The 22,393-nt window shown below is 36.4% G+C and overlaps 1 protein-coding gene and 1 long non-coding RNA gene across 7 annotated transcripts in view; one reads left to right on the plus strand and one right to left on the minus strand.

Moving 5' to 3' along the window:
* The window catches only part of Uck (Uridine-cytidine kinase), a 6,599-nt gene extending 968 nt beyond the window's left edge, over positions 1-5,631 (plus strand). The window contains exons 2-9 of one of the 2 annotated variants that reach the window (XM_022845077.2): positions 146-454; positions 2,367-2,565; positions 3,184-3,331; positions 3,750-3,814; positions 4,028-4,138; positions 4,269-4,433; positions 5,063-5,111; positions 5,434-5,631. In XM_022845077.2, coding sequence (XP_022700812.1) covers positions 405-454; positions 2,367-2,565; positions 3,184-3,331; positions 3,750-3,814; positions 4,028-4,138; positions 4,269-4,433; positions 5,063-5,111; positions 5,434-5,483 — 837 coding nt within the window. In that variant the 5' untranslated portion in view covers positions 146-404 and the 3' untranslated portion in view covers positions 5,484-5,631. Of the gene's footprint in view, positions 1-145; positions 455-2,366; positions 2,566-3,183; positions 3,332-3,749; positions 3,815-4,027; positions 4,139-4,268; positions 4,434-5,062; positions 5,112-5,433 lie in introns of those variants that run through there. The other variant, XM_022845078.2, reaches the window with a different exon arrangement.
* Positions 5,632-14,015: 8,384 nt separating this feature from the next.
* LOC111267079 (uncharacterized) lies at positions 14,016-22,333 on the minus strand. Of its 5 annotated transcripts, none has more exons than XR_015313651.1 (5): positions 22,029-22,333; positions 20,524-20,662; positions 20,044-20,170; positions 16,561-16,659; positions 14,016-14,438 (listed from the first exon to the last, which is right to left on the minus strand). It is a non-coding gene; the product is annotated as an uncharacterized LOC111267079 (long non-coding RNA). The 5 variants fall into 5 exon arrangements; XR_015313654.1 differs by lacking the exon at positions 16,561-16,659 and adding an exon at positions 18,861-19,075; XR_015313655.1 differs by lacking the exons at positions 14,016-14,438; positions 16,561-16,659 and adding exons at positions 16,674-18,388; positions 18,861-19,075.
* Between the last annotated feature and the right edge of the window lie 60 nt (positions 22,334-22,393).

Raw genomic sequence — 22,393 nt, forward strand, 5'->3', positions numbered from 1 at the left:
ATATATACAGTGTTATGATGTTTACTTGTAGAAAGCTATTAGTGAGCTACTAATATGGCACGTTTTAAGCGGTGGATGTAACGAGCAAAATGCGAGTGAAAACGTCAAATAATCAGAAAATATGCTGTGTCCATTCAACTTGCAGCTGAACAAAAAGGTGTGAGTGAGCCAAGCAAAGAATAAAAGGTGTTGGTGTCTCAGTGTTGGTGAACGATGGTGATGCTGTTTTTCGACTTGTGGTCTCGATGTTGATGGCCGAATTGTTGTAGATCCTCATAGTGCACCGTGTACTGCTATAACTTAACCGTGTGTATAAAGTGCTGTCGGGAGGAAATATCGTTATTTAAATATTCTGTATATGTGATTGAACTAAGGTAATCGAGGCAACGTAGTTTACTGATTAGATGGTTGTGTTGACCTCGAAGCGAATTTTGTTGGACTCTATCGATAACTGGTATGTAGTTTCATAAAATGTACGGATCAGTTAAACTCTTTTTAGACTGCTGGTTCAGAAATAGATTATATTATTATATTTAATGCTCATGTTTGAACTAAAATGTACGTCAAAATAGCCCAGTGGTGATCTGCTAACGTCAAATGGAATATGAATAACGCCTCTTTATAAATGGCAATATATAGCTATTTTTCGTAAAACATATAAGCAATTAGACTTGAAAGCCGCTTCATTTCGTGTTGGTGAACGTATCATTAGTCAAGTAACGAGTTCATGAGGTTCATCTCTCCAACCTACTTTTCACCCAGAGGTTAACATATTTTTAAACAACCGTTGACTCAATAAATCATGTTTTCAAGATATCAAGGTAATACTAGTATCTTAATAGCAGAGTATCTATTTATATTATTATGTAACTAAAAGCCTAGGTTCGGAGATTTGTTTAACCTATAGCGATTCCTTAGAGCTCACGACTGTAGGTTGTTCGAGTTCCACCCCGGAAAGAGCTGTGCGAAAAATGGAGCTGATTGCGCAAATGGTTTTGTTTCTAGGAGACAAACATTGTTATTCTTTAAGGAATGTGTTAATTTCTTTCGAGGCCGACAACTTCTGTCTGATTTTTAACGCTTGCAAATCACATTGCACCGCTGTTCGATGTTACCTTCATTATAAATATAATTAGTCTTTTATTTCTACATAGGTAAACCAACAGGTGTTTAATAGCAAAAGGGTGCGAGGCAAAGCCCGCGGGTGGCGTTCAAATCATATCTAAGACGCGCTAGAAAAAAAACATCGCAAAATTGCGTTTAAAATTCGTTTAATTTTTTTAACACGTAATGTTTTTACTCATTAAAAGTAAAAATGATCAACATAATATATTTTTAATTATCATTCAATCCATATTTTTAAATTTTGGCAGGGAGCACAAATAAAGGCATTAGAAATTCTAAGATATATTGTTTAGAGCATGAGACGTCTCAAATCATGCAGTGATATGTAAGCATTATTGTAGATGTGTTTCTTTAATGAAACAAGCTATTTTGCATGTTTATTATGTCCTTGATTTATATATAAGAAATTACGACTTTAATTTCTGTAATTTGGATTTATATTCAATTCACTAATTTCGACATATTATGTGGAATGATTTTTAATCTAAATAATAAAGCTATTTGTAATTTTATCAGTAAAGTAAATTGAAATCCAAAATATGTATGACGGCATAGTAAACGATCGAACTGGCATTCATGTTGTGACATTACTACAACACCGGCAATACAACGGTTTTTAAGCCTAGTCAGTTCCTGAAAATGAAACTGTACTTCCCCTTCAAATGCTAGATTTTGAATACAAATGCCGTGAAATAATATGAGACGTTTTTTGTGGCTTTTCTACACAAGAAACAGAACTTATCTGCTTTTGTTTTGATGATCATTATATCGAAAATATACCTATTATTCTAATAATTGCTTCTATTATAGTAATTTAAGTTGAGGCAAAGATGGTGCAACAGAAAGCAGCTGTTCCCCGACAAGTAAAACCCCCCTTTGCTCGCGTGAATTTAAATATATTGCAAGGCAAAGAATCTACAAAACGCAACATAGTATTACTTATTAGAATTGTACACACACGTGCAGTAATTGTAATTACAGGAGCGTCATACGTTCAGCTCAACGTCATCGCCGAATGCTTTTACCTTTTATGTATTCAGCATAAAACGGTTCAAAGGAGGAAGAGGGTCCGGCATAGATCATGGTTGGCATTACCCGCCAGCTGATTTCGCTTTAATCGAGTACGAGCGAGATCACCCGCTTAGCTAGTTTTGTAGTGTTCGAATACTGTTAAAAAGAAAAGTATCGATTATATCATATTTTTTGAGTGTCTTCTAATTACCGCTTTTGTACTGCTTTAGCTGTGACAACGTGCAGATAGATATTTATTGTCGTTCGTGTGTTGTGCGTAGAAGTGACATCCTCGGCATGGGGTCCAGTAACGACGCGGAGATACCGTCGTTCAGTAACGGCCACAGTTTCATTGCATTTCGCCAGCCCGCGTTGCATTATAAAAAACCATTTTTGATCGGAGTCGCTGGCGGCACAGCGTCAGGAAAGGTTTGTTTATTTTATCAGTTTTTGTCTCAATTAGCTGCGCGACGCGATCGTGGTGACATCCATATTGTATAAGCTAATGCGCGTATTCAGTTAAATACAAGTACCACTGTGGGTCACTCGGTGTGTAATGCATGCGTGAATATTCACCCCGTACTTTGGTGTCGCGTACGTGACGATAAACGTATGACAGAAATTATTTTGTAGAAATTTAGTTGTGACACCTTACCATGACAATTAGTGCGCCTTGAATCCCCTCAACCGTCTGTGAGCTTTTATTTTCTTTTCTCCCTCCTTTCTCTCTCGTCCGATATTAAATTTGTGCTCAGAAACTTAGGACCATGATTCACTGTTGGTGTGAAGTGCTAGTTACAGCGCAAGTAGGTGTAGAACCCAAACACAGGACACATAAGTTTTTTCATTTAGATGAATATTGCACTTGTTTTAAATTGATATAATGACTATAAGAGCCGCCTTGCGTCTTTTCCATGCTTTCAGATTACGTATTTAGCATCTAGTTTTAGCATAGGCTTGTTATACGAAGATAAGAATTCGATGGACATGATTTTATAGCATATGGTATTTTGTTGCAATCTAACCTGAAAGCGTTGGTCATTGCAGACAACAGTATGTAAGCGCATCGTCGAAAAACTCGGTCAAAACACTGTGGACGCAAAAAAGAGACAAGTTGTTGTTATCAGCCTTGACTCGTTTTACAGGGAAGTCGATAGGAGTGTCGTGCCAAGAAACTACAACTTCGACCATCCTAGTCTGTATAGCTGTCATATATGCTAGGGACATTTATTATAGCAGTAAATTCTAGAACATCAGTCAACTATGCCCTCGGATCAATCAATTCGATACAAAATGCCATGCCTTGGAAGGGCTCGGTGGTTACGATATGATCTATTGACTGATATAACAAAATTTTGAAATTTAATTGATCGATATAGTAGCAATCACAACCGCGGATCCGAATGAATCGTTTACAATTGTTTTTTTTATCTTTATTCATAGCCTGATGAAACGGGCCCCTTTTGAGTACATCTTAGAATTGTTGCTAAAAATCAAGTCGTATTTGTGCTTCTTAAATAAATTCTGTGTTAGTAACTGGTCTCTGTAAGGAGTTTTATTGCTGGACAACTACATTTTGCTTTTCGCTTAATCATTTACTTGACTATTTTCAGATGCGATCGATGAGGAGCTTCTTCTTCAAACACTACGTGACATTAAAGCTGAACGAGCAGTTAAGGTACATCGTCCAAATTTCCTAAATTTATATTTAAGCCCCTATGGTAGCTAATAAGAATAGTAATATGATTGATATTAATAATTAGTATAAGAAGGTTAACGCGATTTTGCTCATGACACCGTGCTCTGCTGTTTGTGATAAGTAACAAAAAGCAAACGCATATATAAAATTTCTATAAGCATCCTTTATTTTGATCTGTCTTTGGAATTTTAGATACCCATTTACGATTATCAGAACAACTGCCGGAAAAAGGGTGAAGTTCACACAATTCACCCAGCCGATGTATACCTTGTTGAAGGAATCCTTATCTTTTATTTTCCTCAGGTAATGCAAACTGTAAGAATATGCTTTTATAATGTGAATTCTTCGTATTCCGTATATAATTTCAAAAATTAACTTACAAAATTGAATAATGTAATGACGAAGATGATGATATAGACTTAAATTATTCTAGGTTCGAGAAATGTTCGATATGAAGCTGTTCGTTGACACTGATCCTGATACTCGGTTATCTCGTCGTGTACTTCGCGACACCCACGAATGGAAGCGAGACCTCGAGACGGTGTTACATCAATATACGACATATGTTAAACCAGCCTTTGAAGAGTTCTGTCTTCCCGTATGTACAGAAAGCCCCATGGTAGATTTTCCTCTGCCAAAGTTATACTATATATACGGAGGTGTCGCTTTTTCACGTTGGTCAAAGCAAACTTGAAAGCCTGCACATGTTGTTTAGTCATTTAAGGTTTACCTAAATTATATAGCTTCGTCTATCTTTTTGCCCAGTATCTATTCAATAATAACGTTTTCTCAAGTGTATAATGAAGCCGATAATTTAATAATAATAATAATAATAAATAATAACATTTAATAAACATAACATTAGTTTTTGCCATGTTGTTACTCTATGATGCTCGCAAGGGTCATGGATAAAACTTTTAAATGGATAAAGAATATGCTTTTTTTAATTTTAGCTATTCTTGCAATGATTTAAGCAATGGTCTCTAAGATTCCTATTTTACTGTAATCTCTGCACAATCTACTTAATGTACGTGATTTTTCGTTTTTTAAAAACAATACTATTTATATTTACCTCAAAGTCTTTCGTAAAGCATTTTCAATTAAAAAAGTCACTGTCTATGGATTTATTGCATTAATGTGAAGTCGGTATCATTTTTCAATAAGGTTAAATTCAAGTGCTTTTGAGCCCTTCAAAATGCTTACACAATTTGCTATCTTTATTTGCAGACAAAAAAATACGCAGATGTGATTATTCCCAGGGGAGCTGATAACGAAGGTAGGTTATTTAGAATGGTCACTGCTGAATACCTTTACTGGAAAAATGTGAAAAAACAACAATTCATACATAAGTTATAAAGCGGTATATTATTTGAAATTTACAAAAAGAATAGAATTTTCATCATGAGTTTGATATCCCCTTATGAAATTGTAGTGTATCGAAAAAATACACAAGCGCAATGCACTCTCTTCCATGAAATAACAGCAAGCATACGTTATTGTAGCGGACAGAATAAAAGCTATGACTCTTCCCTAATTTCTCCTGCATTACCAAGAAGTTCATTTGCGGTACCATGTAAATTGTCTTGTTTGGTTTTTAGTGGCCATTGATTTGATCGCGAAGCATATTCAAGAGCTTCTCAATAAGTGAGTCAGTTTTTAACAGGGAAAACCAGCGCGAGTCAAACGAGAACTTGGACCAAATAAATTTAAACTAGTCCTCCATGTTCAGATTCATTGCAGTTGAAGATATAAAACATGACATAATAAAGGAGAAGTACTGTTCTATCCGACAAGAACTTTTATGTGTTCGGTTTTTTCGCTCGTGGTAGAAGCTTGCACTTTCAAGCACTGTACTGTTAGCTAAGACTATATCTATTTCATTGATTAGATAACATACATTCACGTGCATTACAATACGTGTGTTTACACACTTGGATAATTAGATGTCTTTAGCTTTGTCCTCAGTGCCGAAGGGTAGAGAAGTTGCTATATGAGCATGGATATGGCAATTAATCATGTCTTGGCTTTTGAATGTTTAGAATCGCGGTTAGACCAAAAAACTGCTTTTATTTAGCGTATATTTATTGTAAGCCAGAGAAATTATATAGCCTATAAAACTCGTTTCGCCACCAAGGATATCGTTATCTTCTAATTGTAATTTTCCGAACACAGAGTGTAGTATTAACCCATCATATTTATCGTCGACATATGTTTATTGTAATATTCTTGAATGCGATTTCTTAAAGACATAACGTTAATATATTTTTTTTTAGTATTTCAACCATAGAGTATTGACTAGTACGTTACGCTATATGCGTAAAGATGGACAATAAAAATACGATAAACATGTTAGTAGGTGCACTCTTATCTTTAATGAGCGCTCTGATGATTTATATAGTGTCCGTCTCGGATATATTTTAACAACCAAGATATATTTTAATAACTTGTAGAGGCGTTCCGGTGATAAAATTAATCAAGTCTTAATTTGAGAAGAATGGGCTGAATATCTATTTTTAGCTTCACGATTTTGACGTGGTGTAGGCTCAAAGCAGAGTTGTTCGGTTTATTTCAACTTTAAGCCACTGTGATTCTACCCCATCAGCGTGTTAAAAAGGTTGTTCGTGTATGTGATCTATTTTCCACCTACCTTCTACATGTTACTACACTCTGGTAAAAACTAGGTATTTCATTCATCGATGTAACAAAAAAGGTGCAATTGAAGCAACAGTCTGTTGCTTTCTTAAATCTCTTATTTGTAACCTAGATTAGGGTTTGCATTAGAAATTGCAACTTTTTTGCTACATTGATAAATGAAATACCGTTTTTACCAGAGTGTAGCAACATATAGAAGTTAGTTCTAACAAAGTGTTGGTAAGGGGGACCTTACTTTCATATAATATTTCATAAAAATATATCTTTCTAATTGGATAATACGATATATTATTTTAGATGTATAATATCTAATGTTTATGCTATTTTACTGCAAAGATGTGGTTTTCGTTTCAATCATGAATTATGTGAGCTCTGCCCACTATGGTAATCACATTAGGCTATAGAAGTTTTAGAGTTTTACTTAATGGAAACTATTATTCGTCAGTTTGGCTGTGTTGAGAGCCTCAAGCTAAATTGATACATGAAGAATGTCTCATAATTCCAAAAGTGCTGTGTATTATTTTTTCTATATTGTACAAAAAGACTCAAAAAATTAAACTAGCGCAGTAATGAGTAAAGTCGCAAAATATTTTGATCTCTTTTCATGTTTTTATGCCTAATCCTGTTTTCAAAAGACAATTATTGCTCTCGTTTCAGGCCGTTAACTTCTAACACCGTATCATCAAAAAAGAAAATAAAATATTATTTTGCCTCAACCCTACAACGAAAATGATAGTAACTTAGCGCTCTTCATTCGTTACATTTGCTTCAAAGTACGAGTGCTAACAGCAATTTCGTCAAAAATTGCTCGAAAGTAAAAAATAATTGAACCGGTTGTAGATGGTGTTTTTGGTGAGATCGCTTTTTTGATATAATACCATATTCTGCCTGAAAGTCTATATGACGTTGTTATATGAGGTTTTCATGTACTTTTGCTTAATATTAATTGTTGCTTGCTTTTCGACGGCAATTGTTGTCCACTGTTTGCAAACATCCTATATATTCAAGCTCCTGATGTTCTCACAAAAAACATTTTAAAGTATTAATGCTCAAAAAAGATGTGGGAAGACCCTTCGAAACGTCAGAGCGAACAGAGGACTAAGTTCTTCAACAATATATAGAAAATTAACGAGACAACCACCAGCTGACGAATAAACGATATGCTCTGATAGTCTAGGCAGCTATCGGAATTACTATGCACATCCTTTTCTCTTTTAAGAACTGCCCAAAATGACAGCAGTATTTAGTAGTTATATTATGACTTTTAATACTAGTGAAACGTAAGTTTGAAAAGCCTAACCAATTAAAAAGTTGTTCGCTATATATGTAAATTAAAAAATACGTGATAACTGGTGACCGAAGCAAACACTTTTTGTATAATATCCCTCCATTCTTTGTGCTCTGCGCAAAATATTATGTACATAATTATTCTGTAGATAGATGATTCACTTCATTACATTAATTTTTTCGTGTACTATTGTACTTGTTGTGAATGAGATCAAATCGATCGTGGAGATTCGTTTTTGTAAAATAGTCTCTATGCAAAGATAGATGAAGGGCACATACAAAAAATTACATGCTCTGGAAATCTGACGTATGTCATGTAACAATTAACCCATGCCTAAATCTGCTTATTATTATTATTATTACTATTATTTTCACTCTGTATGTACATTTATTCGCGGGAAGCAAACACAATGAAAATTCAGTCTTTACACGAACGCACATATAAATCGCGCAAAGCACACGAAATGAGCTATTGCTTTTTGTAATGAATTACTTTGTTATGAATTTTATGTAAACAAAATTGAAAAAAAATGTGTACTTCTTATCGAGTTAATTCCAGTTCCTAGTGCTCTTGATCCTTACGTTAATAGACTTCCGTGACACGAAGAGTAAAGTCTGCCATTCCTAGCACGCTCCGTGCTTTTATCTTCGGCTGTCATTTGGTTTTTTTTCTACGTCGATATCTTATGAAAGTACGGCCGCGTACTAAATTAGAGAATTTAAGCGTGTACAGATGTAGCAGCTGGATCTAAATTATTTTCGAGCTTATACAATAGGACGTCATTCTTGCCCAGGCCGCTGAGAGCTGCAAAGTTTCCTTCAAGCTTACAGTTCGGTTGTAGGCAAGTACTTGCAGCTAATGATATTCCGAATTGTTGTAACGTTCATTTGGGGTTCGAAAACTTCGCATCTCTAAAGGTCTGGTTTTATACAGCGTTTCAAAGAAGACGAGACGAAACAGCCTGAGCTCGTTGAGCGCCGACGATACGAAGGACGCAGGTCTTAAGATGTAATCTCTGGGTACAGGGCAGTGATGTAGGAAATAGTTAACGACTTCTATCCAGTTGTTCTATGCATTTTAGTCACGCAAATGCAAGACGGTGTCGCTGATCCGCACACTGGCCTTTCAATTCGACAGTGATACCGTTTTTGTCTGCCATATCGTGAAATGTGCATTCTCTAGCTTTAACGCTTAAAGCTACTGTTCAGTACAGTAGTACCCATTCCAATGTTCTGTTGATAACCCGAGCTCTACTCATTGTTTCTGCCAAAGTTTCATTATCGACTAAATTGTAGAGACAAACGCGGGCGATGGTAGACGTTAGTGGCATTAATAAATTGGTTGGAATCGGAAACACTTTAGTCTAGAACGAGGCTGAAGTGCCGCTAGAGGGTATCACATATGAAAAGTCTAGGCCAGAGTTGCTTTTATTTTTGCAAACCTAACATGTTGTCTCTGAGCGTGGTAACAGCAGCGTACACCTTTAAACATGCCGTATGCGCCAATTTTAAACGATTCACAAATTGTCTTTTACAGCGTTGAGGGGCAGCCGGTGGGTTGCTCAGCGTGCTCATCAATGAACTTGACAATTTTATCTGATGACTGTTACAGACAAAGGTCCTTTATTTTTTTGTATTGCAAAGACATAATTTGTTGATATATTGCGTGAAAAAGATCAATCACAACGGCTTCGCGTAGCAATTTGAAAGAAGAACGCTAGTAGGCTTGAGTGGCAGCTTGGAGTCTCAATCTGTCAAGGACAGTTTCTTTAAATAGGTGAATCCCAGTTTTAGTTTTAATGTTTCAAAAATGTTTAGCACTATCACCTACTGTATATACATCTATAATATCGTATGCTTTGCTCCAGATATCTACTTATTGACTCATAGAAGTCATACAAATATACAGAACTTTGCAATTTAAATGTTGGTTTTAATAAATATTAAAAAAAAAACCCGAATTCAAACAAAATTGTTAACGAAAGCTAACCATTAATTTGATTGCTAAACTTATTAAGCATTCCTGAAGAGCATACTGTACATGTATACCTGAGACCATACAACCTGAGGAAGCAAAATAAACTAAAGTAAAACTCTGATTGGGTCAACGTTAACTGGCGTGGCGCATGGATATCTATTTGTGTTAAAAATGTATTAGATTGTTACAAACGAATCCGGTATACTCGAATTTTATAACGTCTGCACTACGTGGTAACAAACGAAATTCGGCTGGTAAATATTTCATTCTTCTAGGAACTTGTGAGTAGAAAACCGGTTCAGTTTACAAAAGGAAAACATCTTTTATACTTAAAACTAAGGCTCAGGGGTTAAGTTTTTATTCTTTGAAGACTACAGCGCTGCGGAAATTTAAAGATTTGTAAAGATATTATACAAAGACACCCCAATCATGATAATACAAACGTTCGAAGAATGGAGATTAGAGTGTTGAAAACCTGCAAGGAGACTTTACATAAAAGCAGGGCCTAAAGTCTAAGAGCAAAATGGATCCCGATGTACTTTGGGCCAATTTATGCGTATGATGTATTTTACGTGTAATTTCCGAATTTTAACGATCAAAAAGTTCGTCTGGCGCAATGTCTACCGCCAACAGGGAAAGGACTAAGCAACAAAATGGCGCTTACCCTCTCGTTCTAAGTCCGCATGATCACGGGGCTTTCTATGTCTCAATAAAAGCAGCTGGTGAATAACCATATCTCACTATCTAACTCGAGATGCCATAGTTAGAGAAATTATGTATGGGGACACGAATGGTTAGTGCATAGTTATCCAAAAGCTGCCCGACCACTGGGACAACTGTGTAGAAAAGGAAAGTATACACATAATTAAAAATCACTTCTGCAGCCCAACTAATTCAAGGTAATTAAATTTCAAAGCCCGTCAGGTCCGCTTATAACAGCCTAATGAAACATCATGAAATAAAGAAAGTATTTTCTTGCTTAGCGAAAACTGCTGACTGTTCTATGGATTCATTCGCCGTAACATTTGAGTACCATGGTATTTTATTTGTTCACGTACAAATGGACAATCGATTCACAAGAAGTCACATAAGATATTCAAACCATTCCTATTCGACATAGTGGACCATTTGAATTATTTTTAATAGACAGCCTCAAGCAACGTGAAAATCCTTTATATCAGCAAGAGAGACAAATGAATAGTACCCAATGTGAGCCCTATCCAACTTTTCCGTCCATCTTTAAAAACAGACCAATATTTGTCTTTGTAAAACTTCAATCAAGACTTCTGTGAAAGCTAGTAACTCCTGAGATATCGGTGCTCCTAAAGAGTAACGTTTCATGTAATTTGCTTATAGTTTTTACGAAACTTAATGGAAAAACTGTTTCCATCGTGCCGCTTTTTACTCTGTGCCATCTATTTGAAGGAAATTGATATTTAATAAACGTATTAATTAATCTTAAAGGTATTACATGCATTTGTATTTTGATACTCCCTGATATCCTCGTTGAATGGAATTATAGAACCATAATGCAGTAATTTTACTATTACTGATAGCTGCCTAGAAAAGTCATGTAGAAAAGTAATAAATACACATGCTGTGTCTTAATTACCTTCATTTGCATCGAGTAGTGTCGAACCCCGAAAACTAATTTGTATTACTCAGTTCCTAAATGACACTAGTTGTGAGTAAACGTTTGCACTAATTGCGCGTTCGGGTGGACTGTGAATATAAGTAAAGTATTTAATGTCTCTCCAATATGATTTGCGTTTATTGGGCTGGTGGTTTTTGCCGTCAAGAAATAATATAACATCGTCAAGCAGTACATAAGAACGACAATTTTAGCATATGGTATAATAACTATCTAAATCAGGATTCCCCATTGACATGTAACTATTCACCAAGTAGGTTTCTGTTCACCAACAAATTGCTACGACTTTCCTCTGTGTTTCGATCTTTATGTCTGGTCTCGCCATCCTATCAAACGGCCGGCTCTTAGCATGAAACGAAGTTTGTCTATGGCGGGGTACGAACCCAAATCACAACGTATCTCTAATATTACCGGCCAAATACGTTACCCACTAAGCTATTACTATTATTACGGAGGGAAGGAATTAAGCCAAATAATACAATTTCCAGCTGTTTCCAATGATACAACTGAATATTTTGAGCTGTTGCATTTTAAATATTGAATCTGAAAACGTTACATTATTCTAGAAGAGTTCAGTTCATCACTACCCTGCCTGTGGGAGTTATTTCGAAAATGGTATCGCCTGCTGTAGTAATCATAGCTATTAATTTACATAAAATCGTTTTATTTAACATTGCCACAGATTATCGATAAGACTATTCTTGACTAACGCCGGTTGTCAGTAATCTTATCATAAATATCTTATCAGGTTATTCATAAAACACCCGTTTCTAAAAAGTTTTTTTCTGCATTTCTGTGTTTAAAAAAAAACAAGAGTCATACACGCTACCCCATATCATGACTTATTTTAGCTAGAGATAATTGGCAATTAAGATATTCATCTCTGACATTTTTGCCCTACTACAATTCAATATGAAAGGCGTGTATCTGGCAGTAACGCTTTGCTTCCTGGTGACCTATATATAGATCTAGATGAAAACTCACAGCGATGTAACTATATTTGACTTCTCCATGCCTGAGTACTAGGTGATTATTGCTTCAGAATTAAATTCGTGGTTGAATGTTATATGCCTCATTATCAAGTCTGATAATTCCTTAAATTTTCCAGTTGATAGCACACAGATCTCAAGCACATATTTCAGGCGTTAAAAGTACTTTCAACGCCTAATGGGGCCGGTACACCCAGCAGGCTGCATGAAATCGCATTCACAAATCGCACAGCAACATAGATATTTACGTAGGAAGGACATTACGCGCTTAAGAATAAATTTATGTTTAACAATTGAGCTGTGAATTTACATGGCGCCCTATTATGTTTCTATGCGCTCTATAAAATGTTGTATCTAGAATGTTATTTCAAAGAAACCATATTATTCTTTCACCATTTTTCGGCCTACCTTTAATAAATGTCGCTCATAACGGCACGCCTCACTCAAACTTTTCTAACCAGAGGTGCGTTTATGATTTAACTCTGCGCTTAAAAGTGTTTCTACGGTAAATGCGCACATAAACGACATCGAGGTTAGCTAGCTGATAGCTACAATGGAAGATATTTTGTAATCCGTATAAAAACAACACCTCATAGAAACAACTAGAATTACAATCGAACTTGTCAAACAGTGATTCGTGGCTGAAGAAACATGAAAGTAATGTAGACACATGAAATCGTCCTAGTAACTTCTTTGCTGAAGACCTTGCAAATCATCGAGCATATCACTAGAACTATTGTTGGTAACAGTCCTAAAGGCCTACCTTCACTCTACTGTGCGCACAAGACGATGGCTGAGAGTCTTCAAATACATAGCATTCTATTTCGCTGTTTCCTTTATATAAACCAGCTTTGTTTGGTTGCGATATATTTAACTATCGTTGAAACGGTTAAGAAAACTCAAGCTTGTAACATTATGAATAGATATTATGTAGGCTAGAAATTAAGATTTGATATAATAAAAAATTTAGCAATTCGTTTGTCGCCAGTGGCTGGTTGGAACTTACTAGCAAATACGCTCAGAATATGCACACGTTTAATTGAGACACGTTTAATACTATATGCTATACATATTATACATGATATTATACACCCATAGGTGCACGTTATGATGTGAACTCCACTGGGCGATTGAATAAGGAGACTCGATAAGTAGGTAAGTACTAATTACAAATAATTGGATCAATCTGAACTTCTAAAAAACATTATTTTTTTTAACTAAGCATCAGCACATGTGCAAGTTGTTGTATTAATAAAAGTAAGACCGTCAGTAATTACTTTCTTACGCCAGGTTGGCGAACGGGTTTCCTAAAAGATTTGGGAAGCTGCAACAATTACGCTATCTTGCCCACATACAGATGAAACTAGTTCACATAAGTTCGAGCAAATACTCTTTCAAGGCTTCATTTATGACATAAAACCCAATGTGGATGCAATTTACCATTTGTCCCTTACAAGTAATCCACGAATTAATTCAAGGTAGGGACCACTACTTTTGTTTCGTTTGTGAATTTTTCATTACAGACGAGTAGTCTAATTAACTGACTGCAGTTAGGTTCATATATAAGTAAATGCAAAAGATACACATATATTTGCATCCTTAGGCTATAATGAAAGCGCAATATTCTTATCAGTTTCGAACCTACGTTTTTATTTTTTTATCAGCGCTGCTACAACAGTATCCTAAAATATTTAAGAATTCCCCTAGACATGATTAGGAACAATAGGCATCTGGACAGCTGTATTTCAGTTTACCCTTTTCCATCAATTTTTCTATGGCTGCCTATTGCAGCGTTAAGTACAATCTGGTTTTATGGATTTAAATATATTACCGGTACTTGTCTCTTTTAGGGAAAAAACATTGTCGATAATTGATATAATTCATTTTCGCATGAGATCTTCAGGTCGACCTTTTTGTGCAAGCTGTTTAAGCGACTTGTGTAACGAATGGTTTAGGAAGTAACGACCGGCGGGCGCAGAATGCGAACAGTCCCCCGAGATGCGCATCTGGGCAAGGCATTCGAAATGCACATAATGGAACACAGAGCTAAGGCACAAACAAAAATATTAGAAACATAAGTATAATGCTTCAGCCTTTAGTCAGAAAAATTCTTCTCATTATTGTTCTTCAATAACGTACACTCGAAACACTGTACTTAGATGATAAATAAAGAAAACTTTTTTGGATTGACGGTAAAACTTCTTAAAAAGACTGATATGACTATCACTGATTATAATCTCAAAATTAATACGCTTAAAGTAGGAAGCAAATACGAATGTACCAACTCGCATGCGTTCCACCTTACGGTAAGGGAACTCACGTCCTATGCTATGTAATGCATTCCCATTCTTGATCCCCATCTTGAGGAGCATGACAGGCCAGGCTTGGATAGTCAGAGTTTTCCATGAACTCATTCGATTAGCAAAGCATATCCATTTGTATTTATTGACGGAGGTCTTTACATTAAACAAAAAGGATCACGTGTCGCAGTTTTAAGGCAAATTGAGTCGATCGCATAAGGCTACGGCAGTCTTAAGACAACGGAGTCAGAGGGCAGCTGGTGCCATGTGTAGCCCGAGTCCTAATCATAGATACTGAAATTGCCAATTAGTGTCCGAATCACACCCTCAACAACGCAAGTTCTCCGTTCGACTTCTACTACGTTGTTCTGTGGCACACAATCCCTGGTCTTACCCTAGCTCAGCTTGAACGGCTTTTCCGTGAATAGTGCTTAATAGGATAGAGGAGAGAATATATTGTTGAAAGTGTTGTGTGTGCCAGCAAACCGACGCAACATACGATACGTAACTCAAAGTTTCTGTGTGGGACAGCACAAAAATGTCGAATAATCAATAATACGGCACCAATCCTTTTGATTTAGGGACACCTTCACGTAGTACAATTATGAACCCAAACCTCTGTCCCACAGCAAAAGAACCATATGATTAATGATGACCATGTATACTAACTCTACCGTGATACCGTTTACATCATCAATATCGTACCACCTAGAGGTGTCATCCGAATCTTATGAACGAAGCGCTTTTGGCTCTAGCAGCTCATGGTGCGATTTACTTGTTAGAACTTTGGCCCTATGTTTCACTGTGGCCACGTTTTTCTCAATGACCAGCTGTTTTTGATAATTAACATCTGCATCCTTACTCTTTTTTAATTGTTATGGCACTAAGGAGACAATCAGGACAAAATAATTTCAGACGACATACCAGACCCAGCAAATCGGATATGCCTATTAACGGCAGTTAAAGTTAATTAAGTATTTCGTAAAAATTTCAGAAGAGGCGCTACCATTTTTGTCGACGTACCACGGTACATGGCTTTAAACACGTTTATGTTTTTAAAACTAAGGGGAGACTTCACTTTTCAAGATGTTGACAGCGTGCCGATCCATGATAGCTGTTCTAGATGGTAAAAGTCTGCTTTGTCGTCTACAATGCATACATTAGGTACTGACCGTATTTCTAAGAGGTAACAAGAAACGGCAACCTGTAGCAATGTAAGCCCATGTTAATAAGGAAGTTCAAGAATGTCCAGAAGTGTGCTTTTCTCTAGTCCACTCAAGAACAATTGACCCGTACATATATAAGTCAAAAATAGTTCAAATGCTTTTAGAGGGGCACTTGGAACTTCTACCTATTTTGGGATGATTCTCGTCCTGGAGAGAAAAGTTTCGGACAATTACAACAAAAGCAAAGAACCTATAATTATTCTTCAAAGAATAATGTCTGAGGAATACGTATGCTGACTTTATGGAACGCTATTTTTGACAGAAATAATCATCGTTTTGCAAAACAGTGCTCTTTCTATTTATTGAAAACGCTGAACGTATGGTTAGAAAAAGAAAGTACTTGTTTAACCAAACATTGGACAAACAGCACCATATTTGACCGAATAATCTCAAAGATGTTAACAACTTAGCGGTTCAGTACAAATCTATTTAAATATCTAGACACTCTAACATTATATCATAAGTTACATATGCTCTTATCTATACATTTATACACATATAGCATATAATATATGCTGCAATGGAAGAACATTAGTGATAAGGGCAACGTTTAGGAGTCATTTAACTAAATATGACTCAGTAACATAGGTTGAAATATGAATCGGTCAAAAGTACAAAAATTCAAATTACCGATAGAATTACCTTGACAAAGGAAGGGTTAGTGGAATGTTCAAGAAGTCATCCAAGAGCGCAGAACGCACATGCAACCAGATCATACATAACGGCAGTTTTTGGCAGGTCCTGACAAATAAACACCGCCTTTAGACTGCTTTTGTAGCCATATATACGTCGAAATATACCTGTCTGTCCAGTTGGTTAAAAAGTAATATCCACTTTATTTAAATGTTCCCTATTCTTTTTCGTTTCCACTGCTTGTTTACTCCTATGTACCATTTGATTGTGCTCTTCCTTCTGTATAAGGTCGTTTCGGCTTCGTTGTGTGTTGGATCGAATTTTAAATCAATTCTAAGTCCAAAGAGCTGTCAAAAAAAAGTTACTTCTTAATGTCTACCTTATTTCGTCTTGGTTTACAACTTGGACGTAGAGGCTCACCCCGTTGCAGCCAACCTTCTAAAGTACATGCAGATCGCCTGGAAGCATTTCTAAAAAAATATAGCCCGCAGACAATTCCAAATTGACTGAAAAGATCAACTATGGTTGTGTGATTACCAACAGTAATTTTTCTTCGATGAGGTTTACCCAAGAAATAGGAGTCCCAGAGCTCGGTGAGCTAAAGAAAACGCAGGAAGAATAATTGCATTTTACTCTCCTTCAACATTTTGCCTGGTCAAGCACTACACGGTCACAAATACAGGTTCCCAGACAGAATTGTCGCTGCTGACGAAAAATGATGTCTCTGTTTCAATATGGAGCAGAGGAAAGAATCATTGGCTTAGGATGATATCTTTAAACAGCTAATTGAAACAGATTTTCGTTAGAAAACGACCGTGTTCTGTATCTAATAACGTTGGCTGGACATCTTATTAACAGAGAAATACTTGAAAAAACATTATGATCGACAAGGTGTGCTATATGGTTTAGTTGCAACGAGTAAACGTGGCCGTGCAACAGAGCAAATCCCATACACAAAGCAAATTGTCTTTCTCCAGTACAGCAGCGAAGCCCACGTGACAAAACTCGTTAAAAGCGCCTTGCAAGTGCTTCAGTGGAAGCTTGTCTTGCCTTTACCGTATTTTGAAGACCGATAGATTACTTTTTCCAATTACTAGTAAATTAAATTCGAGCAGTATGTTTAACGATGGAAAAAGTTTTAAAAAATGGCTAGATGAATTCTTCAACATCGGAGGACCGAACGATTAATACACAATAAACCGGATACATAAACAAATTTGTAGCTGAAATTCGAATAAAATGCTGCGTTTTTATTATTTAAAGAACGGGGATTTGTTTCTGCCAACTTATTATCTTACCGTTAATGACAGCAAAACGAAGGTAATAGATTCATATTATTAAGTCTTGAAATTTAATCTGGATCAACCGTGTAGGATAACAGTTCAGCCTTTGTAAACTCGCAATTTTGCTCTACAATTAGCTTCGTGTCGATTTTGAATTGTGAATCACCACACCTAAATATTTGAAATGGCGGATTTTTTAATCACGATAACCTGATGCCTACAGCATAATGCTCTAAGTACATTTATGAACTGCTTGTATCTACTTTATTTTTAACTAATTTGTCTTGATACTAACTGCGTGTAGTTTGCAATGCCCGAAAAACGGTGTTTGTGCGTCGGGGGCACCAGTAAATGCTAGGTTTCAGCTTACGCACTGGGCCATAATATCACTGCCGCGACCACTTATGATTACAGGGACGATCCAGGTCCAGAAGTACAGAGCAGCGTAAAAAGTTTTAGGTAGGTACTTATAGCGCGTTCCTTGAAGAGTGGTGCAAGGAAACGTCTAACTTCACTTGAATTGCAGGCTTCCTTACGTAATATGGCTGTGACAGCTAAATGAAAGAAGCATACGCTTCGAACAAGTTATTGTTATAAACCAAACATGATACCTAGCCCAGAGTAAACATTTGTACACACTCTAAACAAATGCTTTGACACCTGTGCTCATTGCAATTTAGACCGTAGAGCAAAACATGCGTTAGAAATATTAAAAACGGAAGTTCTCCATTCTACCAGAAATAAGTTGCACCCCGAACTTTTAATAATGCTTGTTAAGGAAAGAAGGAAATCGAAAAGATACATTGTAGTGTTACTGGAAATTTCATAAAATGAGTACAATTGAACTATTTTAAAGCAGTTAACACAATTTCGTTCTCTGATCTTAAACTTCTTTATCCACAAACTGTTCGCTTGTCTTACAAAAAGTTTCTCAGTTATTAAGCAAGGTTAAGTTTTTCAGTGATTCCAACACACAGCAAAAGCATAAAGAAAAGCAAAATAAATGAGGTTTAAAAATCAACGCACTTTGATCATCAGCTCGCACGCCACTTTCTTAAGTATTAGCGAGGCCGATGTGGCAGCAACTTTCTAAGGCAGGCTTTGAATCCGCCTTTGCCGCCTGTAAGTGATTAGTGTTTCCCTGCAATAAAGCCTTATCGAAATGATGATCTGTACCACTGCAGATCGTGGAGTTACGATGATGAAGAGTAATAGTCATTTGCTGCTAAGCATCTCTTTCGCTGTAATAACAGAGACAAATGCAAGTCCATCGTATCGTTAAACGTGAGTTTGTGGACTGCGTCTATATTTAATTAATAGTTATAATTTGCATCAATGTATATGATTTCGTCGCTCGATACAAATCGACGAGGTAAAACTTACATCAAAAAGAAGTATAAGCAAAAACATACGGAATACAAACAAAAAACTTCTCTCCATGGGTTGCGCACAATATGTCATCGGCGCAACTTGAGTCAACCCCAGATGACTCCCAGCATAGTCCAAATTGTATCGTAATGGGGTAGTTGCATTTGACGTTGCGGCGGATCAGACAATTGCATATTTGACTATAAAAGCTGGTCCAGTTAATTATCACCTGTTCTCTTGTATGGCACAGCCTTCACAGTGCCTTTTAAGAGCGATACTTCAAGCCTCTGTCAAGAGCGACTTTGCCAATGAATTTGCTTTTCCAGCACGCTTTTATGACAAACAAATACTTGCAGATACATAACGGTACTAAGCTCAAACTGAAGCACACGAAGTTTCTTGTCAGTTGAATTCATTACGTAAAAGCCGCCAGGAGAATATCATTTGTACATAAGCACGGGATTTATATATAAATATGTATAACAGAAACCCCGCTTTTTATTTGTACATAAGAGCTATAAGGTCTCTCATGTGAGACCTTTTTTAATCAGCAATAAAAACCTGAAACTCATAATTACGACTTCGTACTATGTTATTCGTATAGTTATTATACATCTATGGACGTGGTTGGTTGGAACGTAAAGTTTGGTCGGCATCCTTTGATTCGTCTTACGTCCTTAGTTTATCAGTGATTTAAATGTTGAACAAACGCTATCAAGTTATCGCTTAATACGATGACGCGTAATTTGTAATTAATTTGGTAATTCTCGGACGTATTAACGCAATGTTTCAAGCTCTACGTGTAGTTACAAATTAATTCTATCAGACCATTGGATCTCACCACAAAACGAAGCGTCCTAATGACGGATTGAAGCCCACATTCTCTTATATAAGGCAGGCACACACGCTACCCATACCGCCGCATCACCGGGACATTCACGCGACATAAGACTGTGATAAACAGTCCACTGAAAAACAAAGGAGACTATTTTTGCATTTTGGCTAAGCAAAGTGATTTTTGTAACAGTTGTAAAGTAACAGCAGAGCTGAGCAGTAAATTATAGCATGTAAATATTCACAAAGGACGGAGAAACCAAGGATAAATCGATAATTCGGGTGGTCCTAAATGTGAGTTTTGCTTTGTAACTAAGAGATAATTACTTATCTCTGGACGGTGAAAGTTCCCCTATAATACACAAGTTAGCGTTGACAATAAACCATAGAAAACGATTTTTGGCCAATCAAATGATATCACTGTCAAAAGTCAATAAATGCAATCCATAAGCTCATTCAAAGTCAGTCGGTTTGATAATACACGTACGTAAGCATAAAAGGTCAAAGTGAGGACATCAGAACGCGGAAAGGCACGATTCACTAGAATGACACTGGCAGATTCAGAATTCAGGTTAAGATTGATTACCGGCTGTTGTAACCACGTGGACAAATTTTTAAACTATGATCTGAAAGATTCGATAAAGATGTAAGAAAACATTTCCATCAGTTAGGATCAATAAACTATTGTTGAAACAACCCTAAAAAGTTAGTTATTACCTATTAACAAAAAGCAAGAAGTTAAAATGTCATTTTTATCTATTATCATAATTGACAAAAGCTCCAAGGTTCGAAACATACATTTTCCTTTTGCTGATGACAAGTCTTTTCCTGACGAAAAATTAAATGTCTGGTTAGTGTCATTTGAAGAACCATACTATGCTGCACCTCTAGGACCTGTAAAAGGCAAGCTGTTTTACGGCTGTATAATCATTCAGCTGTCACATCCCTATATAATTGAATATACGCAACTCCTGTTGGGGGATTCAGTTCAATCCACCAATCGTATACTTCTATGTTGCTCTCACATAGAGACGCCTTTGTACGGTAAAGGCAAGTTACCCATTGATTTTGACAAGTGTCATTTTTGGAAAATTTTGACTGTCACATTTTGATCTGTTATTTTTATCAAGACTGCGGACACAAAAAGTAATAGTGATAATACAAGTTAGCGCTGGCGTTTTCTCTCTTCGATAAAAAGAACGCCGTTTATACCTGAGAAAGTAGTTCACTTGCTGTAAACTGCAGAAACTCCTGCGCTCATTCGAATGACTTGCATATGCTACTCTCAGATTTTTAGGAAGCCCTGTGATCTCATGTTGCTTACCGGTAGTGCTTACGGAGCAGTTAGTTCACGATGGTGCATCAAAATGATACGGTATTTGAGAATATGGTATGCATAAAAAGAGCCAATTGCTTTGCTGTGTGACCTAATGAATTAAATATAGCACTATAAAATATAATGCATTTTTGCTATATAAAAGCAAAGAAAGGAAGAAAAAAGCTCATTTTTCCTTGAGTGCATGCCAGCATTAATAACCAGTTAAAAGTCAATGACTGATTAATTAAAAATAAATTTACAAAACATTACTTGGTAATATTATCTAACAATTTTTACTATGCTAATTACGTCTGCTTTCGAACTCTAACAGCACATAAGAATTCAACCTTGTATGTTTACCCATGGTTCCAAAACGAAAAAAATTCAAAGCACTTTATAAACCCATTTACAAATGTTAAATTAACATCCACCAGTAGTGTGTCTGTCCACACATATCTAAGAGGATTTCCATATGTGAAGGATATACAGCAGAACTCAAAATATCTTTTTAATATCTTCTTGCGCATAAGTTTAAATTTTTAGATAAGATTTAGTAATTCATGGCATAGATTTCATGAACGCAAGCAAATTTGCGCTTCTCGATGACCATCGGCATTATTTTGAGACTGGTTTGTGTCCCACTACACCATTTTGACCTTTTTTTTTTTACTTACGAAAGCTGTGAATACCCTTTTGCTATGAACAGACGTTACGCGATCAACCATTACTTCAGACAACCCGCTCCCGGCGCGAGACGAAGTGTGTTTACGCCCGATTCGAACCTATACCACAATGTGTCTCTCAGTTTAGCCGGTGAACTCTTTAACCACTGCATGAACAACTATGAAAAAAAAATTTAAAATTGCCGCCATTCACTGATCGCCCAAATGTAAACTGTCGTTGGCGGTGCCTGAAGCAGCAACCCCATGGTTTCTTTCAACCAGAGGCCTGACTCATTTGAGTTATCGTCTGCTGAACGCTACATTGCTACTAATTCAATGGTCCACCGGAGCTGTAGTCGTCTGCTACATACCCCCAT

The sequence above is a fragment of the Varroa jacobsoni genome, unplaced genomic scaffold (assembly GCF_002532875.2).
Source record: "Varroa jacobsoni isolate VJ856 unplaced genomic scaffold, vjacob_1.0 scaffold_1145, whole genome shotgun sequence".
NCBI lineage: Eukaryota > Metazoa > Arthropoda > Arachnida > Mesostigmata > Varroidae > Varroa > Varroa jacobsoni.